The 20,277-nt window shown below is 50.4% G+C and overlaps 1 protein-coding gene across 7 annotated transcripts in view; it reads left to right on the forward strand.

The window, feature by feature from the left end:
- Positions 1-19,989, forward strand: part of MFSD13A (major facilitator superfamily domain containing 13A) — a 30,759-nt gene extending 10,770 nt beyond the window's left edge. Inside the window, exons 1-10 of one of the 7 annotated variants that reach the window (XM_070780729.1) lie at positions 4,716-4,956; positions 6,793-6,993; positions 13,769-14,011; positions 14,426-14,508; positions 14,718-15,170; positions 15,297-15,420; positions 16,879-16,975; positions 17,547-17,718; positions 17,805-17,998; positions 19,187-19,989. In XM_070780729.1, the coding sequence (XP_070636830.1) occupies positions 13,844-14,011; positions 14,426-14,508; positions 14,718-15,170; positions 15,297-15,420; positions 16,879-16,975; positions 17,547-17,718; positions 17,805-17,998; positions 19,187-19,449 (1,554 nt within the window). In that variant the 5' untranslated portion in view covers positions 4,716-4,956; positions 6,793-6,993; positions 13,769-13,843 and the 3' untranslated portion in view covers positions 19,450-19,989. Of the gene's footprint in view, positions 1-4,573; positions 4,678-4,715; positions 4,957-6,792; positions 6,994-8,511; positions 11,969-13,768; positions 14,012-14,425; positions 14,509-14,717; positions 15,171-15,296; positions 15,421-16,878; positions 16,976-17,546; positions 17,719-17,804; positions 17,999-19,186 lie in introns of those variants that run through there. The other 6 variants (XM_070780725.1, XM_070780726.1, XM_070780730.1 and 3 more) reach the window with 6 other exon arrangements.
- Positions 19,990-20,277: the final 288 nt, after the last annotated feature.

Consider the following 20,277-nt stretch of genomic DNA (forward strand, 5'->3'; position numbering starts at 1 on the left):
TTTATTCACCCTGATTCCAGTAACAGCCTCCACATTTTTAGAGTTCCACACCTTATCTACTGTTAGGAAAGTGGTTCTGGGGGAGTTGGTTCTAGCCCATCCTTAAATTACCTAGGTGATTTAGGGCTCGATCAATCATCACTGACATCCCTTTGGCCATAGTGACTAGTTTACGCTAGCCATGTGACTCAGTTTGGGCCAATGGGAACCAAGCCCAGGGCTCTGTTCTCTTATTGTGTGGAGGGAAGGGCTCTCTCCCCTGGACCGAAATCTGGAAGAATGCAGTTCTGGATCCAAAGGCGATGCTCTCTCAGCATGGAATCGCAGAAGAAGTGGAACCAAAGGTCAGAGGGAGATATTGAGTCCTGATGACATCGTTTGAATCCTGGACTTTGAAGTTATGTGAGCCATTAAATTCCTCCCCCCGCCTCAGTTTTTTAGGATATAGTTGGTATACAGCACTGTTTAAGGTGTAGAACATAATGATTTGACTTAAATTTATTGTGAAACAATTACTACAATAGGTTTGGTCAATATCCATCATCTCATATAGATACAAAAAAAATTTTATTTTCCTTCTGATGAGAACTCTTAGGGTCTACTCTCTTAACAACTTTCAGATATACCATACAGCAGTGTTAACTTTGGTCATCATGTTATACTTTACCTCCCTAGTATATATTTATCTTATAACTGGAAATCTGTATATTTGATCAGCTTTATCCAACTTCCCTCTCCTCACCCCGCAATAAATTCCTTTCCTGCTTAATCTAGTTTGAATGGAGTCTTTTTTTGTATATGTAACCAGTTTTGTTTACTTCATATAAACTTAACTACAAAAGACACAATGAAATGGGCATTTTAAAAATTATACCAAAGCACCATCATGTTAGCCTTTGGAAGTTTAAATATTTATTATACTGTGGAGTGGGTCTTCTGTTGTTTGCATCAACAATACACCCTGAGTGTTTTCCCCCAGAATTTATGAAAAAATTCAAAATACAGCAACCTGAGTAGTTTTTGATCAGTGACCCCCATGATCAGAGACTCTTTTTCAGGCAAAGTAGAGGATGGATTGGGGAGAGAAAGATTAGAAGCCAGTCTTGGAGGAGGTTCACATCCTAGTTTAGGAAAACTGACAACCAGAACAAGAGCAGGGATGAAAAAGACATGGAAGCAGATTCACCTGGAATCAACTCCCTGGGTGGGTAAAGGTGGATGCACATGTTTTTAGCTTGGTCACCTGGATGGGTAGTCAAGGTGATCCTGGAGATAAGAAACACGAAGGGGTGACAGAAGTTGAGACAGTGCCGAGTTCTGGTGGGACATTTGGGGAAGACTATCTAGCAGCAGTTTTATATTCAGGCTGGAGATAGGAGGTGAGTTGGTCATGAAGGAAAGGTAGTAAGTGAAGTTACCAAAGCCGCTGCTGCTACCCTGCCCGTATTACATACACTGTGTCATCACGGATGCCAATTTGTTGGGTTCCACTCATGCCTTTTGAGGGCAATTGAGGTATAGTTTATGTATAATATTGTAAGTTTCAGGTATACAAATAGTGATTCACAATTTTTAAAGGTTATATGCCATTTATAGTTATTATGATATTTGACTATATGTCCTGTGTTGTACTATATATTCTTGTAGCTTATTCATTTTAGATATAGTAGTTTGTACCTCTTAATCTCTTACCCCTATCTTGCCCTTCCCCTTTTCCTTCTCCCCCACTGGTAATTTGTTCTGTATATCTGAGTCTTTATTTTTTGTATATGCATTAGTTTGTTTTATTTTTAGATTCCACATATAAATTAAATCATACAGTATTTGTCTTTTACTTATTTCACTTAGTATGATACATTCCAAGTCCATTCTTATTGTTGCAAATGGCAATATTTCATTCTTTTTTTTATGTCTGAGTAGTATTCCATTGTGTGTGTATGTGTGTGTATCGGAACTTTCCCAATGGCTCAATGGATAAAGAATCTGCCTGTAATGCAGGAGACACAGGAGACCGGAATTCAATCCCTGGGTCAGAAAGATCCCTTAGAGAAGGAAATGACAACCCACTCCAGTATTCTTGCCTGCAAAATCCCACGGGCTACAGTGCAAAGGGTCGCAAAGAGTAGAACATGACTGAGCGACTGAGCACACAGCATATATGTGTGTGTATATATATATATATATATATATATATATATATATAGGCTCACATGTTCTTTATCCATTCATTTGTTGATGAGCACTTAGGTTGCTTCCACATCTTGGCAATTGTAAATAATGCTGCTATGAACATTGGGGTGCATGTATCTTTGCAAATTATTGTTTTCATTTTTTTCAAATAAATACCCAGGAGGGAATTGCTGGGTCATATGGTAGTTCTATTCTTAGTTTTTTTGAGAAACCTCTATACAGTTTTCCATAGTGCCTGAATGAGTTTATATTCCCATCAACAGGCAGTCTTGGTTTTGAAGTCCCTCTTACCCCATATAGTGTATGGCCTGATGAGTTTAAGTGAATACATGAAAAGAGTATTGAAAATGGAAATTTGGGGGACCCTCTCTCTGACTAAGAAAGCCCTGGAAAAATGTGTCCCAAGGAAGGGGACTGAGGAGTTGTTAGGTGGGAGGAGACTATGGTGGAACCCAAATGAAAGAGGTTGGAAGCCAAGGGAGGAAAGAATTTCAGGGAAAGTGTGTATCTCTTTCCCACCATCCAAGGACTCTGATACAAGTTGAGAGAAGGCAACATGATCTTCAGTTGTACCACATGTCCCCTCCCTGTTATCGCTGTGCTTGACAACTGGGAAGGAAATCAGATATAATCACAAGCCTGGTGCTGACACAAAAGGGTAACTGGTTACACTGTTTATAAAGTCAGAAGCTGAGGGAACACCAAGTGTAACTATGGGGCATTAAGTGCAATACAGAGGCCAAAGCTTTCCCTGTAAGACCACATCTAGTTCTCACCCCTTGGCAGCTCAGCCCATTTTTCTGTTCCCCCACTGGATACCCAGGGAGGGCTAAGCCAAGATTCAGGGTTGCTCTGAAATAAAGGTGCATGCATTCTAGAGATGGGATGCCAGAAAGACTCCTTTAGTCAATTTATGGGGGACCTAGTGTATCAGAGTCCATACTGAATGCTGGGTTTCCTGCCTTCTATTCTCACAGCCAGGAAAGCATAGACAGGGATAAGGGGTAGCAATGGGAGAGAAATGGTAGTCTTCATTCTAGTAATGAGGGCTTTCTAGAACATGAGGGGATTCAGCAATTGCTTGAAGTCTTTAGAAGAGAGATGATGCCTGTGTGGCCAAGGCGGGGAGGATACAGGTGGTAAGAAGAGGGTCTGAAGGGCAGGATTGGGGAGGAGGAAAATGAGACAGACTAGTGGGAGATGGACGCTGGGGGCAAGGTTCATGGGGCCTCTAGGACTCTCCAGGAACTGGGTGAAGAGACCCTACCCCTGGACACTTAGGCTCTTGTGCTGGACTGTTTGCAACAGGTGTGCCCTTTGCAATGGGTGCCACCCAGGTTGTCAGGATGGAAGATACGGTTAATATTCCTGTTGACAACAGAACTTTTACACCCCTATTTCTCATTTAATGCCCACAAAATCCCTCTAAGGAGTAAAGCAGAGACTCACAAAATGACGGTTCCTGTAAAAGAAGTGGTGGAGCCAGGGAACTGAGTCCCAAGTCCCCCAGAAGTAAAAAGTCGTGATCATTGCCCCTTATCCCAGGGTAGGGAAATAGTAGGACTGGAGTCTGTGCTGTCTGACTGCCTAGAAACCTAACTAGGCTTACAGGCCTATTGAGAGAAGACATGGGACATCCTCACTGGATTGGAATAAGCAAAACAAATCTTGACTTTCACGGCCTGGGAAGGGGTAGGAAGAGGAAAGACTCCTAAGAGTCAGGAGACCTGTGTTCCAGCTTGTCTGGGCCGCTTGCTTGCTGTGTGAAAGTCACTGAATCTCTCCCCACCTCAGTTTCGTCCTCTGTAAAATGGGATAATAAGACCTACCTCCTAGGGATAACAATGTGAGGACTCAACAAGATAATGCATACAGAGTGTTTAACACAGCACAGTGCACATTCTAAGAGCTCAGTAGCTTTATAGTTTACTATTGTGTGCATGCATGCTAAGTCACTTCACTTGTGTCCAACTCTGTGAGACCCTATGGACTGTAGCCCACCAGGCTCCTCTGTTTACGGGGTTCTCCAGGCAAGAATACCGGAATGGGTTGTCATGCCCTCCTCCAGGGAACCTTCCCCACCCAGGGATCGAACCCGCGTGTCTTCAGTCTTCCGCTTTGGCAGGCGGGTTCTTTACCACTAGCGCCACCCGCGGAAGCCCATATTTTACTATTAACAGTACAAGGAGGTTGGGCCGCTTGGTTGCTCTCTCAGGGTCTGGTGCGTGTGACCTGAATCCTGGTGCCCACAGCAGCTCGAGGTGGGCGTGTCCACTCTTGGCTCACAGTCCAGCTTCAGGGAGTTCCAGGTCGTGCCACTGCCCTCTCCTTATCTGTCTCAGCTGTGCATCCAGTCACATGACAAGGCTTGAAGGAGGCACTGAGCTCTCTTCATTCTCCGAATTAATAGGAAGGAGGGTGGAGAGGACGGGGAGCTCTCAGAAGAACAGTTGATTTGAACTGAAGTGACATTAAGCCTTCGTGGAGGTGAGAGTCAGGAATTCAGGCAACCTGCCCCGTTTTTTTGGCTAGCGTGCACATCCTCTGTTTGATCCTTAAGGGCAAAGGCCCATAACAAATATGGCGGCGACAGCCTCAGGCTCCAGCACCTGCCTAAACTGCGGTCCCAGGAGCCGAGCGGAGCCAATCGCTGGGTAGGGGCGGAAGAAGAGGCTGGAGAAGCTACAGGCGGCCCGCGCGCAGGCGCACTGGCTGGCAGCTGGCTCCCGGCAGCCGTGGGATTAGGCTTCGCGTGCCACAATTGCGGTGAGCGGCTGGCCGGCGGCAGGGGCTAGGGGGCAGCGGGCCGGACTGGGGGCCAGTCAGACACAAAGGACACACGGAGGGGGACAGGAGTGCTGTCTGCTCTGGGAGTCCTGGGGGCTGTCTTCGGGGGTTCCTGAAGTGATCTGGTTGTGGATTGAGAAAGTGCTTGGGTCAGGGTGGAAAAAGCTTGAGCTCAAGGGGTGAGGATGGAATTCTTGCAGAGGGGACTCCCTAGAGTCGCCGGCAGCTTTAGGCCGGGATCCATTTCATTAACATAATGGCCTTTAACCCTGGTGATGTAGTAGAACCTATAGGGGAGTTTTAAAAGAACACCGATGCTGGGCCCCTTCTCTAGAGATTCCAATTTATTTAATTGGTCGGGAGTGAGGCTGGGCCTTGGTTTGATTGAGCAGCTCCTCGGGTGATTTTAATGTGCAGACAGGCTGGAGAGCCACCACATGGTTCAGCACCATGGTTGATCCCAGACTCCTCTGTGGCTTGGAACGGGTGGGTGGTCTTGGGGTGAAGTTACTGACCCTCCAAGGAAATGGTCCCAACTCCCAACAGGGTGAAATTGACTTCTAGCCTAAGAAAGAGGATGGGCCCATTAGTCACTGCATGGAAAGTGGGCACTCTTCCAGGGTGGGCCTCCCCAACAGCCCTGCCAGGGGTTGTGGGAAGACTAAACAGGGAGACAAAGGGGATGTGAAACAGGAAACTCAGCAGACAATTCAAAGGTCACCTTGTTGAAAAAAGGACAACCTTAATATTTGCATAGGGTTTTATACCTTTAAAATTCATCTAATACCCCCTGGGGACAGACAGGGAATGGAATTTTTCTCCCGCTTTGCAGATATAGGAATAAACTAGTTAGTGAATAGCTAGTTAGTGATAAGGTTCAGACTTGCAGGGCTCCCAACTCCAAATAATGCTTACTAGTAGATTTTTCCCCTCCATACTAATTGCTTCTCATACAGTCTGCAGTCCTTCGGGAGCCCCTCACCCCAGGGGGCCCTATCTGGCCCCCTTGGTTTTCTCTCCCAAGTTTATCAGCTCCCTGCCCACCATAGGCTGGTTCAAAGAGCAGGGAGCTACTCTTGTTTCCGTGCTTTTCTAGTTATTTCCAGGAGCCCGATGGGGTGAAGAGGGGAGCATTTTTGAAAGATGCGGGGGGGGATTCTTCTAAAAATCTTTTTCTGTCACCCGGGCACCCCAGTGGCCCCCACGCCCCTTTCTGTTGTCCTCAGGAGACTTATCTTGTGTGTGGTTTCCAAGCCCTTCCTAATCTGGTGTCTTTCTGTCCTGAGCTCACTCTCCATATTGTATCAGTTTTCCTTAGCACCTGGTGAAGGCTTAATAAATGTTACATTTTGTTATTATCACTGTTCCTCTTTGTTCACCTGTTGCCTTGCTGTCCACGTTTCACATCAGGCTTTCCCAGGTTGCTTCTTTCTGACTTCCACAGTCAAGCAGAATGAAGAGCTGAGGGGGACAGTGGGATATGGGGGTGTCACTCCTCCTATGGCTGCTTTTTCCCCCCTTGGGCTGGGGATGTCCATATGAGCCTTTTAGGGGCAAGTTGACCCACTGGGTATTAATTAAAAGGCCAGTATGTGGTGAAGGAGCCTGGGGGAGGCTAGAGGTAGAAATCAGGGGTAGGTCTGACCTGGCCCCGCCCATAAGGAGCTTGGAGGCTGGAGAAGGGTTAGGGAGACCTTTGGATCCTGATGGACGGAGGAGCCTGATGGGCTGCAGTCCATGGGGTCGCTAAGAGTCGGACACGACTGAGCGACCTCACTTTCACTTTTCACTTTTCACTTTCATGCATTGGAGAAGGAAATGGCAACCTACTCCAGTGTTCTTGCCTGGAGAATCCCAGGGACGGGGGAGCCTGGTGGGCTGCCGTCTCTGGGGTCGCACAGAGTCGGACACGACTGAAGCGACTTAGCAGCAGCAGCAGCAGCAGCAGCAGCACAGAGGATTCAGCCAAGGAACCTGAAAAAGGGAGAGAACATCTAACTTGGTGTTCTTGAGAAGGTTTGTGCCACTGAACTGGCCCTTTCTCAGATAAGCAGGATTTGATAATGATTGTGATGGGCAAAGTGATGTGAGAAATGCTGAGGGTTTTTCCTTTTTTTTGCTCAAAAGCATCTGTTTTCAATCTTGGCTCCAGCACTTAATAGCTCTGTGATTTGGGGCCAGTTACTGATCCTTCAGAGTCTTGGTTTCTTCACTTATAAGATAAGGATAGAAATAGTAACAAGTTATAAGGATACATGATGATAGGTGTAAAAACCAGGCATATCTTATATGCCTGAGAACTGGTATGTAGTTATATCTAGAGTGTTTTAGGTGGAAGGAACAACATGAACTAAGGTTGGAGGTGGCATTCAAAAAAGAATTTGAAAGATGGTAGGATATTCCAGGCAATGAGAAGCATCAGTGTTTCGTACTGAAAAGACAACTTCAATCCTCAATCTGCCAGAAGACACAGACTGAAATCCTTTAGAGATCATAAAGCCAAACTTCAGAGAAGTGAAAAAAAGGAATAGTTACATTTTACTGAGGGTCTTCTAAATGCCAGGCACTAGGCTTGGTGCTTTATATACCTTTATGCGTTTCAGCCCCACAGCAATCTAAGAGGTTGGCTTAGATCCCCACTTTATAGATGGAGAAACTGAGGCCCCGAGGGAGGGAGTGGCTGGCTCAAGGTCGCACTACTGGGACCATACCGGCTGTCGCTGTGGGGGATGGGCTGTGGAGCCTCCAGCAGTCTCTCTCTCATGGTGTCAAGGTGAGGGTGGAGCTGGTTGCAGGTTATAGGACATCTCAGTCACATTATACAGCTAGGCTAGTATGGGCCCCAAGCTGTTCCTTCCCAAGAGAGCCAGGGCTGTTGCTCTCTGTGGGGGTGGATTGGGGGTGGTGTTTTGCGGAAAGTTTTCACTTTCGTCTCAGGTTCAAAGGATTTGTTAACAAAATAATCCTCTTGTTATATATGAATAAATAATACCAGTATTTATTAGAGAATTATCTAACTTACTTTTGATATACTAACATTAAAAGAAACGAGAGAGAAACAGCAGAGTTTTGACCAACATCCAGACTCAGATAGCATTGGTAAGTCCCATGACACAGCACAGCTGGAGTCCCAGTTGTGAAAAGATCCCAGGCATCCCATCCGCTTTGTGGGTGAGACTTTAAAAATTGCAGTTCAGAGTTCCCGCTCATAATCCCTGGACGCAGACTGATAATCATCATCAGTCTGTGAGCAAAAGCAGCTCTGGTTTTATGTTAATGCTGTTTGTTTTGTCATGTAAAACGTGGAATGTTGTTAAGCCTGGGACTTGGTTGGTCAGAGCCGCTCTATGGGTTCAACAATTTCAAGATTTGTCCCCTATCTTATATATGGTGCCACAAAGCTTCCACTCACAGCAGGCAGTCAAGGCACTTACAGTCAGGGCAGTATCCAGGCAGGTTAGAAGCAAGGTCAGAGACCTGGTCTGCCTTGTCTCTGAAGCCTAAACAGGACTATTTATTTAATTTCCCTAACAGGTGGGACTTCCCTGGTGGCTCAATTGGTAAAGAATCTGCCTGCAATTCAGGAGACCCATGTTTGATCCCTGGGTCTGGAAGATCTCTTGGAGAAGGAAGTGGCAACCCATTCCAGTACTCTTGCCTGGGAAATCCCATAAACAGAGGAGCTTGGTGGACTCTAGTCTATGGGGCTGCAAGAGTCAGAAACAACTTAGTGACTAAACCACCAACAGGTGGGGAGGGCTAGCAGAGGAAGAAGTTACTGATGGAGCAATACCATCTGGAATAGAAACCGTTGAGTGCCCTGCATGCTCCTCCCACAGCTCTGTTTCCTGGGCAAAGGCTTACCTGGGCAGGGTGCTTTGCCTCTAGATCTAGTCCATGGTTTACGGGTTTGTCTCTGGTACCCCCTGAACACTGTATATGCTCCTGCTTCTTGCAGGCCCTCCTCCTCTGACTTTACCTTTTGTGCTTTTTTTCCTCCTCAAACTCCCTTGCCACAAGAAGGACCTGATTACCTGCATATTCCCCTGCTCTTACTCTGATCTAAGTGAGCCTAAGCAAAAGCCAGTTTCTCCGCATATTTCTGTCGGTGCTCTAATACTCCCTTTGTTTGTTGGTGATCAGTCACTAAGTCACGTCTGACTCTTTTTGACCCCATGGACTGCAGCATGCCAGGCTTCCCTGTCCTTCACTATCTCCCGAAGTTTGCTCAAACTCATGCCCACTGAGCCTGTGATGTTATCCAACTGTCTCATCCTCTCTTGCCTCCTCCTGCCCTTAGTCTTTCCCAGCATCAAGGTCTTTACCAATGAGTCGGCTCTTGGCATCAGGTTGCCAAAGTATTGAAGCTTCAGAATCAGTCCTTCCAATAGATATTCAGGGTTTATTTCCTTTAGGATTGACTAGAATTGATACTTTCGAATTGTGATACTGGAGAAGACTCTAGAGAGTTCTTTGGACTGTAAGGAGATCAAACCAGTCAATCCTTGCATTCCTGTAAAGATAGGCACTTACTTTCATTTTGCAAGTGAGGAAACCAAGGTTCAGACAGGCTCAGACCTTACCTGTGGGTACAGTTAGTAGGAAGTGCAGTTGAGATTTAAAACCAAGCTCTTTTGATGGCAAAAGTCATACTTTTTCCATCTCACCACACTTTGAGGTTTTCCTCTACTGTTGTCCCAGTGTGGGTGCAGGGAGCTGGCGGCTGGCAGCTGGGGGCCTTGCCTATAGAGTCCACCTTCTCCAGTAACCAGGGCAGGTCACTGGACATCTGGGTAGGGCACCAGGAGGCTTCACTCCCTCTGGACAAAGGCTTTCGAGGTGAGGGAGGGGAGTTCTGAAAGGCCCTGGGGAATCAGAGGAGGTGACCTGAGTTAAGGGTAAAAGCAGACGCATACACTGTGCTTTATAGGCTTAAAGCACCTTTAGGTGAATCCCCATTTCATCCTGGTGTGGTGGATATGGACGGTCTGGGAGGCTTGATAGTGATAGTCGGTGAAGTTCCGGTGCTCACTGCACTTACTGTGCTCACTATGTCGAAGTATCTTCTCATTGACTGCTGACCCTAGCCTTAGGAAGGTTGGCTTCATTGTGCAATTCAGGAAACAGGCATGGAGGGGTTAACCAAATTGCTGCAGGTCACATGGGTAGGAAATGGAGTTGGGCCTTTGGAGACCTCCACTTGTGCCTTCTTTCCACAACATTGCTTGGGAAAGTGCCAAGGAAACTTTCAGGGTGATGGATATATTCCTGATCTCAACTGTGACAGTTTCACAGGCATACACATGCCAAAACTGATCAGACTATACACTTTGAATATATGCAGAGTATTATTATCTAGGGAAGGGTTCTTTTTTCCATTCTCTCTCTCTCTTTTTTTGTTTTTTGGTTGTACCACATGGCTTGCAGGATCTCCGTTCTCCAGTCAGGGATTGAAACCAGGCCACGACAGTGAAAGCCTGGAGTCCTAACCCCTAGGCCACCAGAGACTTCTCCATTGTGCAGATTACTGTATGTCAGTTATACCTCAATAAGTCTGTGGGAAAAAACAATATTTCCCACCAAATACTTCTTCAGGGGCTTAAAGGCCCCATGGATATCGTCCTGCTTTTGGACAAGGCGGGACCCTTTTGGCCAGGGAGAGATTCTCACAGACTTAGTGGCTGCTTTCAGGAAGTTCGGGCTTCCCAAGTGGTGCTAGTGGTAAAGAACCCGCCTGCCAATGCAGGAGTTGTAAGAGACGCAGGATCAATCCCTGGGTTGGGAAGATTCCCCTGGAGGAGGGCATGGCAACCCTTTCCAGTATTCTTGCCTGGAGAATCCCCATGGACAGAGGAACCTGGCAGGCTAAGTCCAAAGGATCTCATGAGTCGGACACGATTGAAGTGACTTAGCATGCACACCTTCAGGTAGTTTTGGCCATTCCTCCTTCTTCCTCCATCACTAAGATGTGGACTGGCACAAAGCTGGCACGGGGGTGGGAGGCTGCATACTGACCTCTTGAGTGACCACCTCAGCTTCCAGTGAGTCTGAGAGAGACCCTGTGAGAGTCCCTCCTTGTTCTCCCTGCAGAGCCTCTATCTCCTCAGCCAGTCACTCCCACAGCAAGGATGGCTGAGTCCAGAGACGGAGGTAGAGGGTGAGAACACAGGCCCCATGCTGGCGAACCCCACCGTCAGGTTGGAGTGCGGGCAGGTGGGAGAATGTGTGCAGGGCTGGAGGCACAATGAGGGACGAGGAGTTGGAGTTCTAATGGCCATGGCACCTGAGGAACAGGTGAGATGGAAACGAAGATATGTGGAGGGCGCTTCTGGTAGCAGGGGCCCTTGAGAACAAAGGCCTGGCCAGAGAAGATGGAGGCTTGAAGGTCCGTGGGAAGCTGGGCTGGACTGGCCAGGAGAGGCTGGACTATAGAGGCCCTTGAAGGCTGGGCATGGAAGCAGAGCCCTGGGGACTCATGGGGCAAGAACAAGACCTGTCAGGGGCGGGTCACCACTTAGGGACTGAGTCTGAGTTGGTTCTCCAGGGCCTGACTCTAATAGGGAAACAGGAGTTTCTGTTCTGCATATGTGTGTGTAAGGATGCAGACATGTAAATGAGGCCTGTGGGTAGGCTTGGGTCACGAGGGCTTCAAGAGGAGATAGCCTCTGAGGAGGTGCATAAGTTTTAGGGCTGCCGAAACAAATTGCCACAAACTAGGTAGCTTAACTCCAGTACTCTTGCCTGGCAAATCCCATGGACGGAGGAGCCTGGTAGGCTGCAGTCCATGGGGTCGATAGGAGTCAGACACGAATGAACGACTTCACTTTCACTTTTCACTTTTGTGCATTGGGGAAGGAAATGGCAACCCACTCCAGTGTTCTTGCCTGGAGAATCCCAGGGACGGGGGAGCCTGGTGGGCTGCCATCTACGGAGTCGCACAGAGTTGGACATGACTGAAGCGATTTAGCAGCAGCAGCAGCAGCAGCAGCAGGTAGCTTAAAACAACCTCACAGTTCCTGGAGGGTGGAAATCCAGCATCGGGGCACCAGCAGGGTCATGCGCCCTCTGGAGGGAGCCTCTAGGAAAGCATCCTCCCTTGCCTCCGCCTGGCTGTCTTGTGCTACCTGCAATTCTTTGTGTTCTCTGGCTCATAGCTGCATCACTCAGATTTCTGCCTTCATCTTCACATGGCTGTCTTCCCTTTCTCTGTGTCTGTGTCTGTGTCCAGATTTCCTTCTCCTTATGAGGACAGCAGTCCTTAGGTTAGGGCTCACCTCAATTCAGACCTCATCTTAATGTGTTACATCTGTAAAGCTCTTTCCAAATAAGATCACACTCACAGGTGCTGGGGGTTAGGACTTGAACCTATCTCTCTGGGGCTAATTCAACTAGCTACAGGGAGTTTGAGAGAAGAAAGCCCCTATAGCTTCCCTCTGGTGAGCGGAGAAGGCGGGTGGTCAGACAGGCACACATGGGATTATGTTTCTGAAAAGAGAACAACAACTTTGAATCTAAAAAAAGAGACAGATAGACTTAATGCCTGGCTGCTTAAAGTGTGGTCATGGCCCAGCAGCATCGGTGCCCCCTGGGAGCCTGTTAGAAATGCAGAATCTCAGATTCCACTCCACACCTGTGAAGGTAAAAACCTACATTTGAGCCAAGTCCCCAGGTGACGTGGAAGCACATTACAGTATGAGAAGCACTGCTGTAATAAGAATTGGATTTTTATCTCCTTTTAAATCCATGGTCAGTCTGGCCTGCTGGTCTCTGCACGAGCTGGCCTGGTCCGGAGCAGGCCTGTGTGTTGTCCTTTGTTCTTTCAAGTAACACGTCCTTGAGTTTCTCTCCCGTGTGTTGACGCTGCCCACGTACTTGACCTTTGTGGAGAGCATCGGGCTTGTTGAGCCAGTCCCTTTGTTGTGTTCCTGGGCTATGTCCAACTTTTGGCTGTTTTTAGATGTTGCTGCTGTGAACAACTCTGTACATGTTCTCTTGGGGTTAGTTCCTTAAGGTGGGGTTTCTGGAATCAAAGTGCATGGGCAGTTGTGGACTCTTATCATATCGTATCACTCTTATATGAAACCTGACATCCTATGAAACCTGACATCACGGCAGGTCTCTCCATTCTACCCAGCACCCCACAGTAATCCAGTTTGGGAGGTCAAGTGGCAAAAAAAAAAAAAAAAAAAAGGCTTTGGAGCCAGACAGGCCAGGGTTCAAGTCTGCTACTTTTATGCTGTGTGACCTTGGGCAAATGACTTAACCATCTCTGAGCTTGGGGTTGCTCTCCTATAATATTGGAACAGTGCTGTAAACTTTGTATGGGTTTTATAAAGATGATAATGATACCACCAATATTTATTGAGCACTTTCTGTGAGTTACCTCATTTAATCCTTTTATTCTTCTGAGTAGTCATGATCACCCACTTTTCCCTTTTACAGAAGAGAAAACTGAGGCTGGGGTTAACTAGCTTGCCCAAGATTCTACTGTAGGCACAGTGTGTGCCCAGGCCCAGGGCTGTCAGGTTAGAATATGGATGAAAGAAGATGCCCTAGCATGCGACCTGACTCTGCACTTGCTAGCTGTCTGCCTTCTCTTCCCACGCCTTTATCAGTTTCCTTTTACTCCCTAATAGTGGTATGTAGTCCAGCATTGTTTTAGCTGGTGATTCCCACTGGCGATTCCCCAGTTTTGTGTGCAAACTTTCTCCCAGTGAGATGACTCAGAGGTCTGGGGTTAGGAGCAGGGGTGGCTCTGATCCCTGCAGCTAACTGGCTCCTTCTTCCCCAGGGACAAGTATGGCCAGAATGCCCATGGCCATGGGCGCACCTCAGTGCTCCTGGGGCTGAGGCTGGGCTGGCTGCCATGAGGCTGGGTGGGCCCTGGGCCTGGCTGCTGGGCCTGCCCACGGCTGTGGTCTATGGCTCCCTGGCCCTCTTTGTCTCTGTCCTGCACAACGTGTTCCTGCTTTACTACGTGGACACCTTTGTCTCAGTGTACAAGATCGACAAAGCTGCCTTCTGGGTTGGAGAGGTAGGCCAGCACTGGGGCAGTCAGCCCGGGTGGGAGCTGGGCAGATGGCAGGGCAGGGTCCTACCCAGGCAGGAGCAGAGGGTAAGCTGGCTTGCCCACTAAGATTCAGCAAGAAAAGGTAGAGCTGGAGGCCTCAGTGGGGATTATGCCAACTCTCCCGTCCTCTGTCCTGTGAGCCAGGCACTGTATGCACACTTATAATATATTCACATGTATTTATCAGCAGTGCCCTGGATGGTGGGAGTTTGATGGGGGCAGTGGCTGTGGGTTATGGCAGAGGGACTGACCTGAGCACCTGTTTGCAGGCAGGAAAGCTGGCATCATCTCTGAGGGGTGGCGAGCAGGCTGGGGTGGGGAAAGCCCTGGAGAGGACGCCGCCTGGAGCCCACCTACCCGTCTCCCCTCTGCCCACAGACCGTGTTTCTCCTCTGGAACAGTCTCAACGACCCCCTCTTCGGCTGGCTGAGTGACCGTCAGTTCCTCAGCTCCCAACCCCGGTTTGTTTCCTGGGGAAAGCTCAGGACTGGTCCTCTCCCACCTCCCCCTCCCCAGGGCTGGAGGACCGCTGCCTGTGTGTGGGGTGGGGAAAGAAAGGGAAACCACTGCCAGCCGTTGGCTGGGCCTTCTCATTTCCTGAGTTCAGGCAGGGAGTGGGGCCTGCCAGGGCTGCCAGGGCATCTCCCAACGGCCCCCCTCTCCCTGGCAGGTCAGGTGCTGGGCTCTCCTCACGGGCTGTGGTGCTGGCACGGGTGCGGGCACTGGGCTGGCATGGGCCGCTGCTGGCACTGTCGTTCCTGGCATTCTGGGTGCCCTGGGCACCTGCTGGGCTGCAGTTCTTGCTGTGCCTGTGCCTCTACGACGGCTTCCTGACGCTCGTAGACCTGCACCATCATGCCTTGCTGGCCGACCTGGCTCTCTCAGCCCACGACCGCACCCACCTCAACTTCTACTGCTCCCTCTTCAGCGCGGCCGGCTCCCTGTCTGTCTTTGCCTCCTACGCCTTCTGGAACAAAGAGGACTTCTCTTCCTTCCGCGCCTTCTGCCTGGCGCTGGCCACTGGCTCTGGGCTGGGCTTTGTGGGGGCCGCACGGCTGCTGAGGCGGCGGGTTGAGGCGGCCGGCAGGGAGCCAGGGTGCCCAGCCATGGCTGTGAATGACGGGTGAGTGGCCAGCACTCTGCTGGGCTTGATTGCCATGCTGGGGCTCCTGGCTGATGGATGGCTGCCTGGGGTGGGTGATGTCTCTGGCCCAGCTTAAGCTGTTCTTGATTCCCCTCTGCCCCGTAGCCTATGTGAAGAAGAGCTGCTTGTGGGCGGCGAGGAGGCGGGTAGCATCACCTTGGGCCAGTACCTCCAGCAGCTGGCACGCCACCGGAACTTCCTGTGGTTCGTGGGCATGGACTTGGTGCAGGTATGGGAGCAATGCCCATTCATAGGATGGCTTCAAATGCCTCACTCAAGGGAACCACCTTCCCAGAAGCTGGAAAATCAGTTCTGGCCTTGCCTGAGGCTGAGCCGCTGAATGGCAGGAATACAAGTTGGGTAGTTAGAGACCTGGATTCTCACTGCATCTGAGCTCCTAACTCCCTATGTGCTCTTAGGCCAGTCTCTCTCTTTTGGGGCAGCCATGTTCTCACCTGCAACATGCGTATAGAAGAGAGGTGCTCCCTTGGGGACTTTTTTTTGGCCACTCTGCAGGGCATATGTGGACTTCCCTGATGGCTCAGTGGGTAAAGAATGTGCCTGCAATGCAGGAGACACGGGTTCGATCCCTGGGTCAGGAAGATCCCCTGGAGTAAGAAATGGCAACCCAACTCCAGTATTCTTGCCTGGAAAATTCCATGGACAGAGGAGCCTGATGGGCTATAGTTCATGGGGTCCCAAAGAGTCAGATGTGACTAAGCACACACAATGCTTAGAACACTTTTGTATAATTGTATTTTTGCAGGGCATGTGGGATCTTAGTTCCCCAACCAGGGATCAAAACCACACCCCCTGCATTGGAAGTAGAGAGTCTTAATCACTGGAACACCAGGGAAGTCCCTGAGGACTCTTTTTAAAACACCACAGGCCAGACCTAGAACATATGTAGTATATAAGCCAGCAAAATTTAGAAACACATTGTTTTTGTGTCATTAAGCTTGTTTTAGCATTGAAAAGTTTTACAAAAGAAAGCTTTCAGTTGTTTTAATGGTGATGTTATCATTCCTTCTAACTTTTATAGATAAGCATAGGAGTTTGGTTTTAGGTTTTGTTCTGGTATGGTCCATGCTGAAGGACATGGGACTAGACGCCGCTCTGGCTCCTGCTGCTGCCCACCCCCGCCCCACCCCTGTTGGTTTTCCCTCTGTTCCTGGCTCCCCTTCACCCCGCCTCCCCAGCCTCCTTAGTGTCCCTATTGACTGTTCCTGGCTCCCTTCACCCCGCCTCCCCAGCCTCCTTAGTGTCCCTATTGGCTGTTCCTGGCTCCCCCTTCACCCCGCCTCCCCAGTGCCTGCCCAGCCTCCTTAGTGTCCCTATTGACTGTTCCTGGCTCCCTTCACCCCGCCTCCCCAGCCTCCTTAGTGTCCCTATTGGCTGTTCCTGGCTCCCCTTCACCCCGCCTCCCCAGCCTCCTTAGTGTCCCTATTGGCTGTTCCTGGCTCCCCCTTCACCCCGCCTCCCCGGTGCCTCCCCAGCCTCCTTAGTGTCCCTATTGGCTGTTCCTGGCTTCCCTTCACCCCGCCTCCCCAGCCTCCTTAGTGTCCCTATTGGCTGTTCCTGGCTTCCCTTCACCCCGCCTCCCCAGCCTCCTTAGTGTCCCTATTGGCTGTTCCTGGCTCCCTTCACCCCGCCTCCCCAGCCTCCTTAGTGTCCCTATTGGTTGCAGGTCTTTCACTGCCACTTCAACAGCAACTTCTTTCCCCTCTTCCTGGAGCATCTGTTGTCAGACCACATCTCCCTCTCCACGGGCTCCTTCCTGTTAGGTGAGTGGGTACCTTGTGCTGGCCAGAAGGACAGAGGCTTGCACCCCAGAACCCCTAGACTGACTGCAGATACAGCCACCTCCCAGCTGGGGCCCAGGTGGCAGAGGGCAGAATCTGTGCTGGGGTTGCACCTCCAGCCCCCAGCCCCACCCCCACTCTGTTTTCCAGAGGAAGGGAGGGAGCTTATGCGAGTTTGAGTGGGTAGGGTTGCCCTCATGGTGGTCCTCTTGATAGTCATGCCACCTAGCGGTAATGCGGCGCAGTAGCTCGTTCACAAGGACGACTACTCTCCTGACAGGCCTGGGAACGTGTCTTGACTGTGCTTCTTCCCTGTGTGGCCTTGGGTGTGTTTTATTTCATCTTTTTGGGTCTCCATTTATCTGTAAGGTAGAGATAGTACTTACCTTAAAGGGTTGCGAGGACTAAATAAAAGGATGTGGAAACTCTTAGCACACCGCCTGGACCGAGTTAGTGCTGAATCAGTGCAAACTTTGATTTCTGATGGTTAAAATGTGGGCAGTTGTGGAGGTTGTGGCAGCGCCCCTTGACAAGGCCACGTTCCCTTCCCCAGGCATCTCCTACGTCGCTCCCCACCTCAACAACCTCTACTTCCTGCCCCTGTGCCGGCGCTGGGGTGTCTACGCCGTGGTGCGGGGGCTCTTCCTGCTCAAGCTGGGCCTGAGCCTGCTTATGCTGTTGGCTGGCCCCGACCACCCCGGCCTGCTCTGCCTCTTCATTGCCAGGTAGACGCTGCCCCTCCCTCGCCCCCACACCTGTGTCCCCCCACGCCCACCCCGCTTCATTCTTATCCGTTCTCTCTCGCCGGCAGCAACCGTGTTTTCACAGAGGGCACCTGTAAGCTGTTGACCTTGGTGGTCACGGACCTGGTGGATGAGGACTTGGTGCTGAATCACCGCAAGCAGGCAGCCTCAGCGCTTCTCTTTGGCATGGTGGCCCTGGTGACCAAGCCAGGCCAGACCTTCGCTCCGCTGCTGGGCACCTGGCTGCTCTGCTTCTACACAGGTGAGGGCCCAGGGGCTGGCATGGTGCTCGAGGCTCCAGGGAGCACAGCATACCTGGTGTATCTGCTGATGAGCCTGGGACCTGGGTCGAGTGAAGCAGAGAGAATGACAACCAGCCATGACAGAGGCTGGGCCTGGGCTGCCCCTGGCTGCCACCCCTCCCCTGCCTGTCCCTATGTGGGCAGAGGAACTGGGTTCCATCTTTTAGTACTTCATTCATTCATTCACCAAATATGTATGGGATACCTTCTCTGCCAGGTGTTGTTCTAGGTGCCTCTAGGGAGAGAGATAACAAAATAAGACAGATAAGGTCTTTGCCATCATGGACCTTATATTCTATGTTGGGGTGGGGTGGGGTCGACACTAAACAGCTAAACAAGAGAAGAGCAGGCAGTGATAAGTGCACTGGTAAAAGTATCATTGTGGCTAAGAAGCTACTCTGTGTGGTCCGGAAGGACCCTGAGGAGATGGCACCCAGGATGTGAAATGAATGGTGAGGATTTAGTCTAGAAAGATCTCAGCAAATCACAGACAGGCAGAAAAGAAAGTACAGGAGCCCAGGTTGTCAGGAATGGTTTGGATTGGCATTTCCTCCTCCGGAGGATCTTCCTCACTCAGGGATCGAACCCCAGTCTCTTGCATCTCCTGCACTGGCAGATGAGTTCTTTACCACTGCACCATCGGGGAAGCCCAGGAGTGGTTTGGAGATGAGGCTGAAAAAGTGAAGAGGGGCTCTGTAGATCAGGGCAGGGTTTGGATTTTGTTCTCAGTGCAGCTCTTAGGAAGGTTTTAAGTAGGGCAATGGCCTAGTCTGATTTACATTTTTTAAAGTTCACTCTGTCTGCTGTTTGGAGAATGGACTGTAGGGAGGCTGTGGCAAAAGCGATGGAGGCTTGGAGCAGGCGGTGCTGGGGGCTGAAAAGAAGTGTTTGGTTTGGGCTGTGTTTTCGAGTTGGGAGGTGAAGGATTGGCTCTTGGGGAGTGGTGAAGCTAATTGAGGACTCTAGGAAGACTTTGGTTATTGGGGGGATAGTGGTGCCATTCCGAAAGAAGGAACGGGGGAGAAGCAAGTTTGGGTGCGGAATTGAGAGTTGGGGTTTGGACGTGTCCATGTGACATCTGAGATGAGGCACTGTGGACTCTGGAGGCCAGGGCTGACCTGTTCTTTCTGCGGGCTCTCTTGTCCTAGGTCATGATCTCTTCCAGCAGCACCCCCCGGCCCCTGTGGGGAGTGCTCAGCCCTGGCCGGAGCCCCCGGCTCCACCCCCAGCACAGGCCCCACCGCTCCGCCAGGGCTGCTTCTACCTGCTGGTGCTGGTGCCCATCGCCTGTGCTCTGCTGCAGCTGTTCACTTGGTCCCAGTTCACGCTGCACGGGAGGCGCCTGCACATGGTCAAAGCCCAGCGCCAGAGCCTGTCACAGGCCCAGACCCTGGACGTTAAGATGGTGTGAGGGGAGTGCAAAGCCACCCTGCTGAGGACACTACCTGTAGCCCTGGGGGCGCCAGCCCTGTGTCCTGCTCTTCTGCCTCCCTGGGGTCCTGCCTGGAGGACAGATGGCAGAGTGGGAGCATTTGGGGCTGAGCCGGAGTGTCACTGGGGTCTAAGTTCCTGCATGACTGTCTGGCCCAGCTTGGGCAAAGGCTGGGCTGTGTGTGTGCTCAAGGACCTGCTTCCTCCTCTAGAGCAGAAGGAAGAAGAGGACCGAGAAGGGTGGGGCCCACACTGTGGTCACATGGGGTTGCTATGGGTATGGAGGCCATTCCTCCTACCTAGCCGGGGCTGGTGCCCTGTGGGCTCTGGAACCACTTTTGCCTGGTCAGGACTGGGAGTCCTACCTGCCCCTTCCAGTGATTTGTCTCAGAATTCTCTGCTTCAGCCGCACCTGGAGTAGCATGCCCCAGTTGCTGCAGGGCGCCCCTGAACCCCAAATGACCTCTCAATGAGGTTCATCTCATCACAGATTGATTAAAGCCAGTCATTTCTATTTCCATTCCTGGAGTCTATGCTGTGTATGGGAATGGTGGGCTGGAGAACAGGATTTCTTAATAAGAGCAGCCTGAGAAAGAGCAGTTTTCAAAGATGAGTGGGGTAGGGCGGAGGGGACGCTGCATCAGGTTCACTGAGGTAGGGGGGAGAGCCTGCAGACCGTAGCCTCATGGGCCCCTGGGAGCCAAACAGCTTTCAGGCCTGTGGTCATAGCCCCATTGCGTTTCCCATGTACCACTGCTGGAGGTGGTGGGCAAGGAGTGGCCACTTCTAGGCTAGAGATCCTTGGAGT

Source organism: Bos indicus, chromosome 26, assembly GCF_029378745.1.
Source record: "Bos indicus isolate NIAB-ARS_2022 breed Sahiwal x Tharparkar chromosome 26, NIAB-ARS_B.indTharparkar_mat_pri_1.0, whole genome shotgun sequence".
NCBI classification, from domain to species: domain Eukaryota; kingdom Metazoa; phylum Chordata; class Mammalia; order Artiodactyla; family Bovidae; genus Bos; species Bos indicus.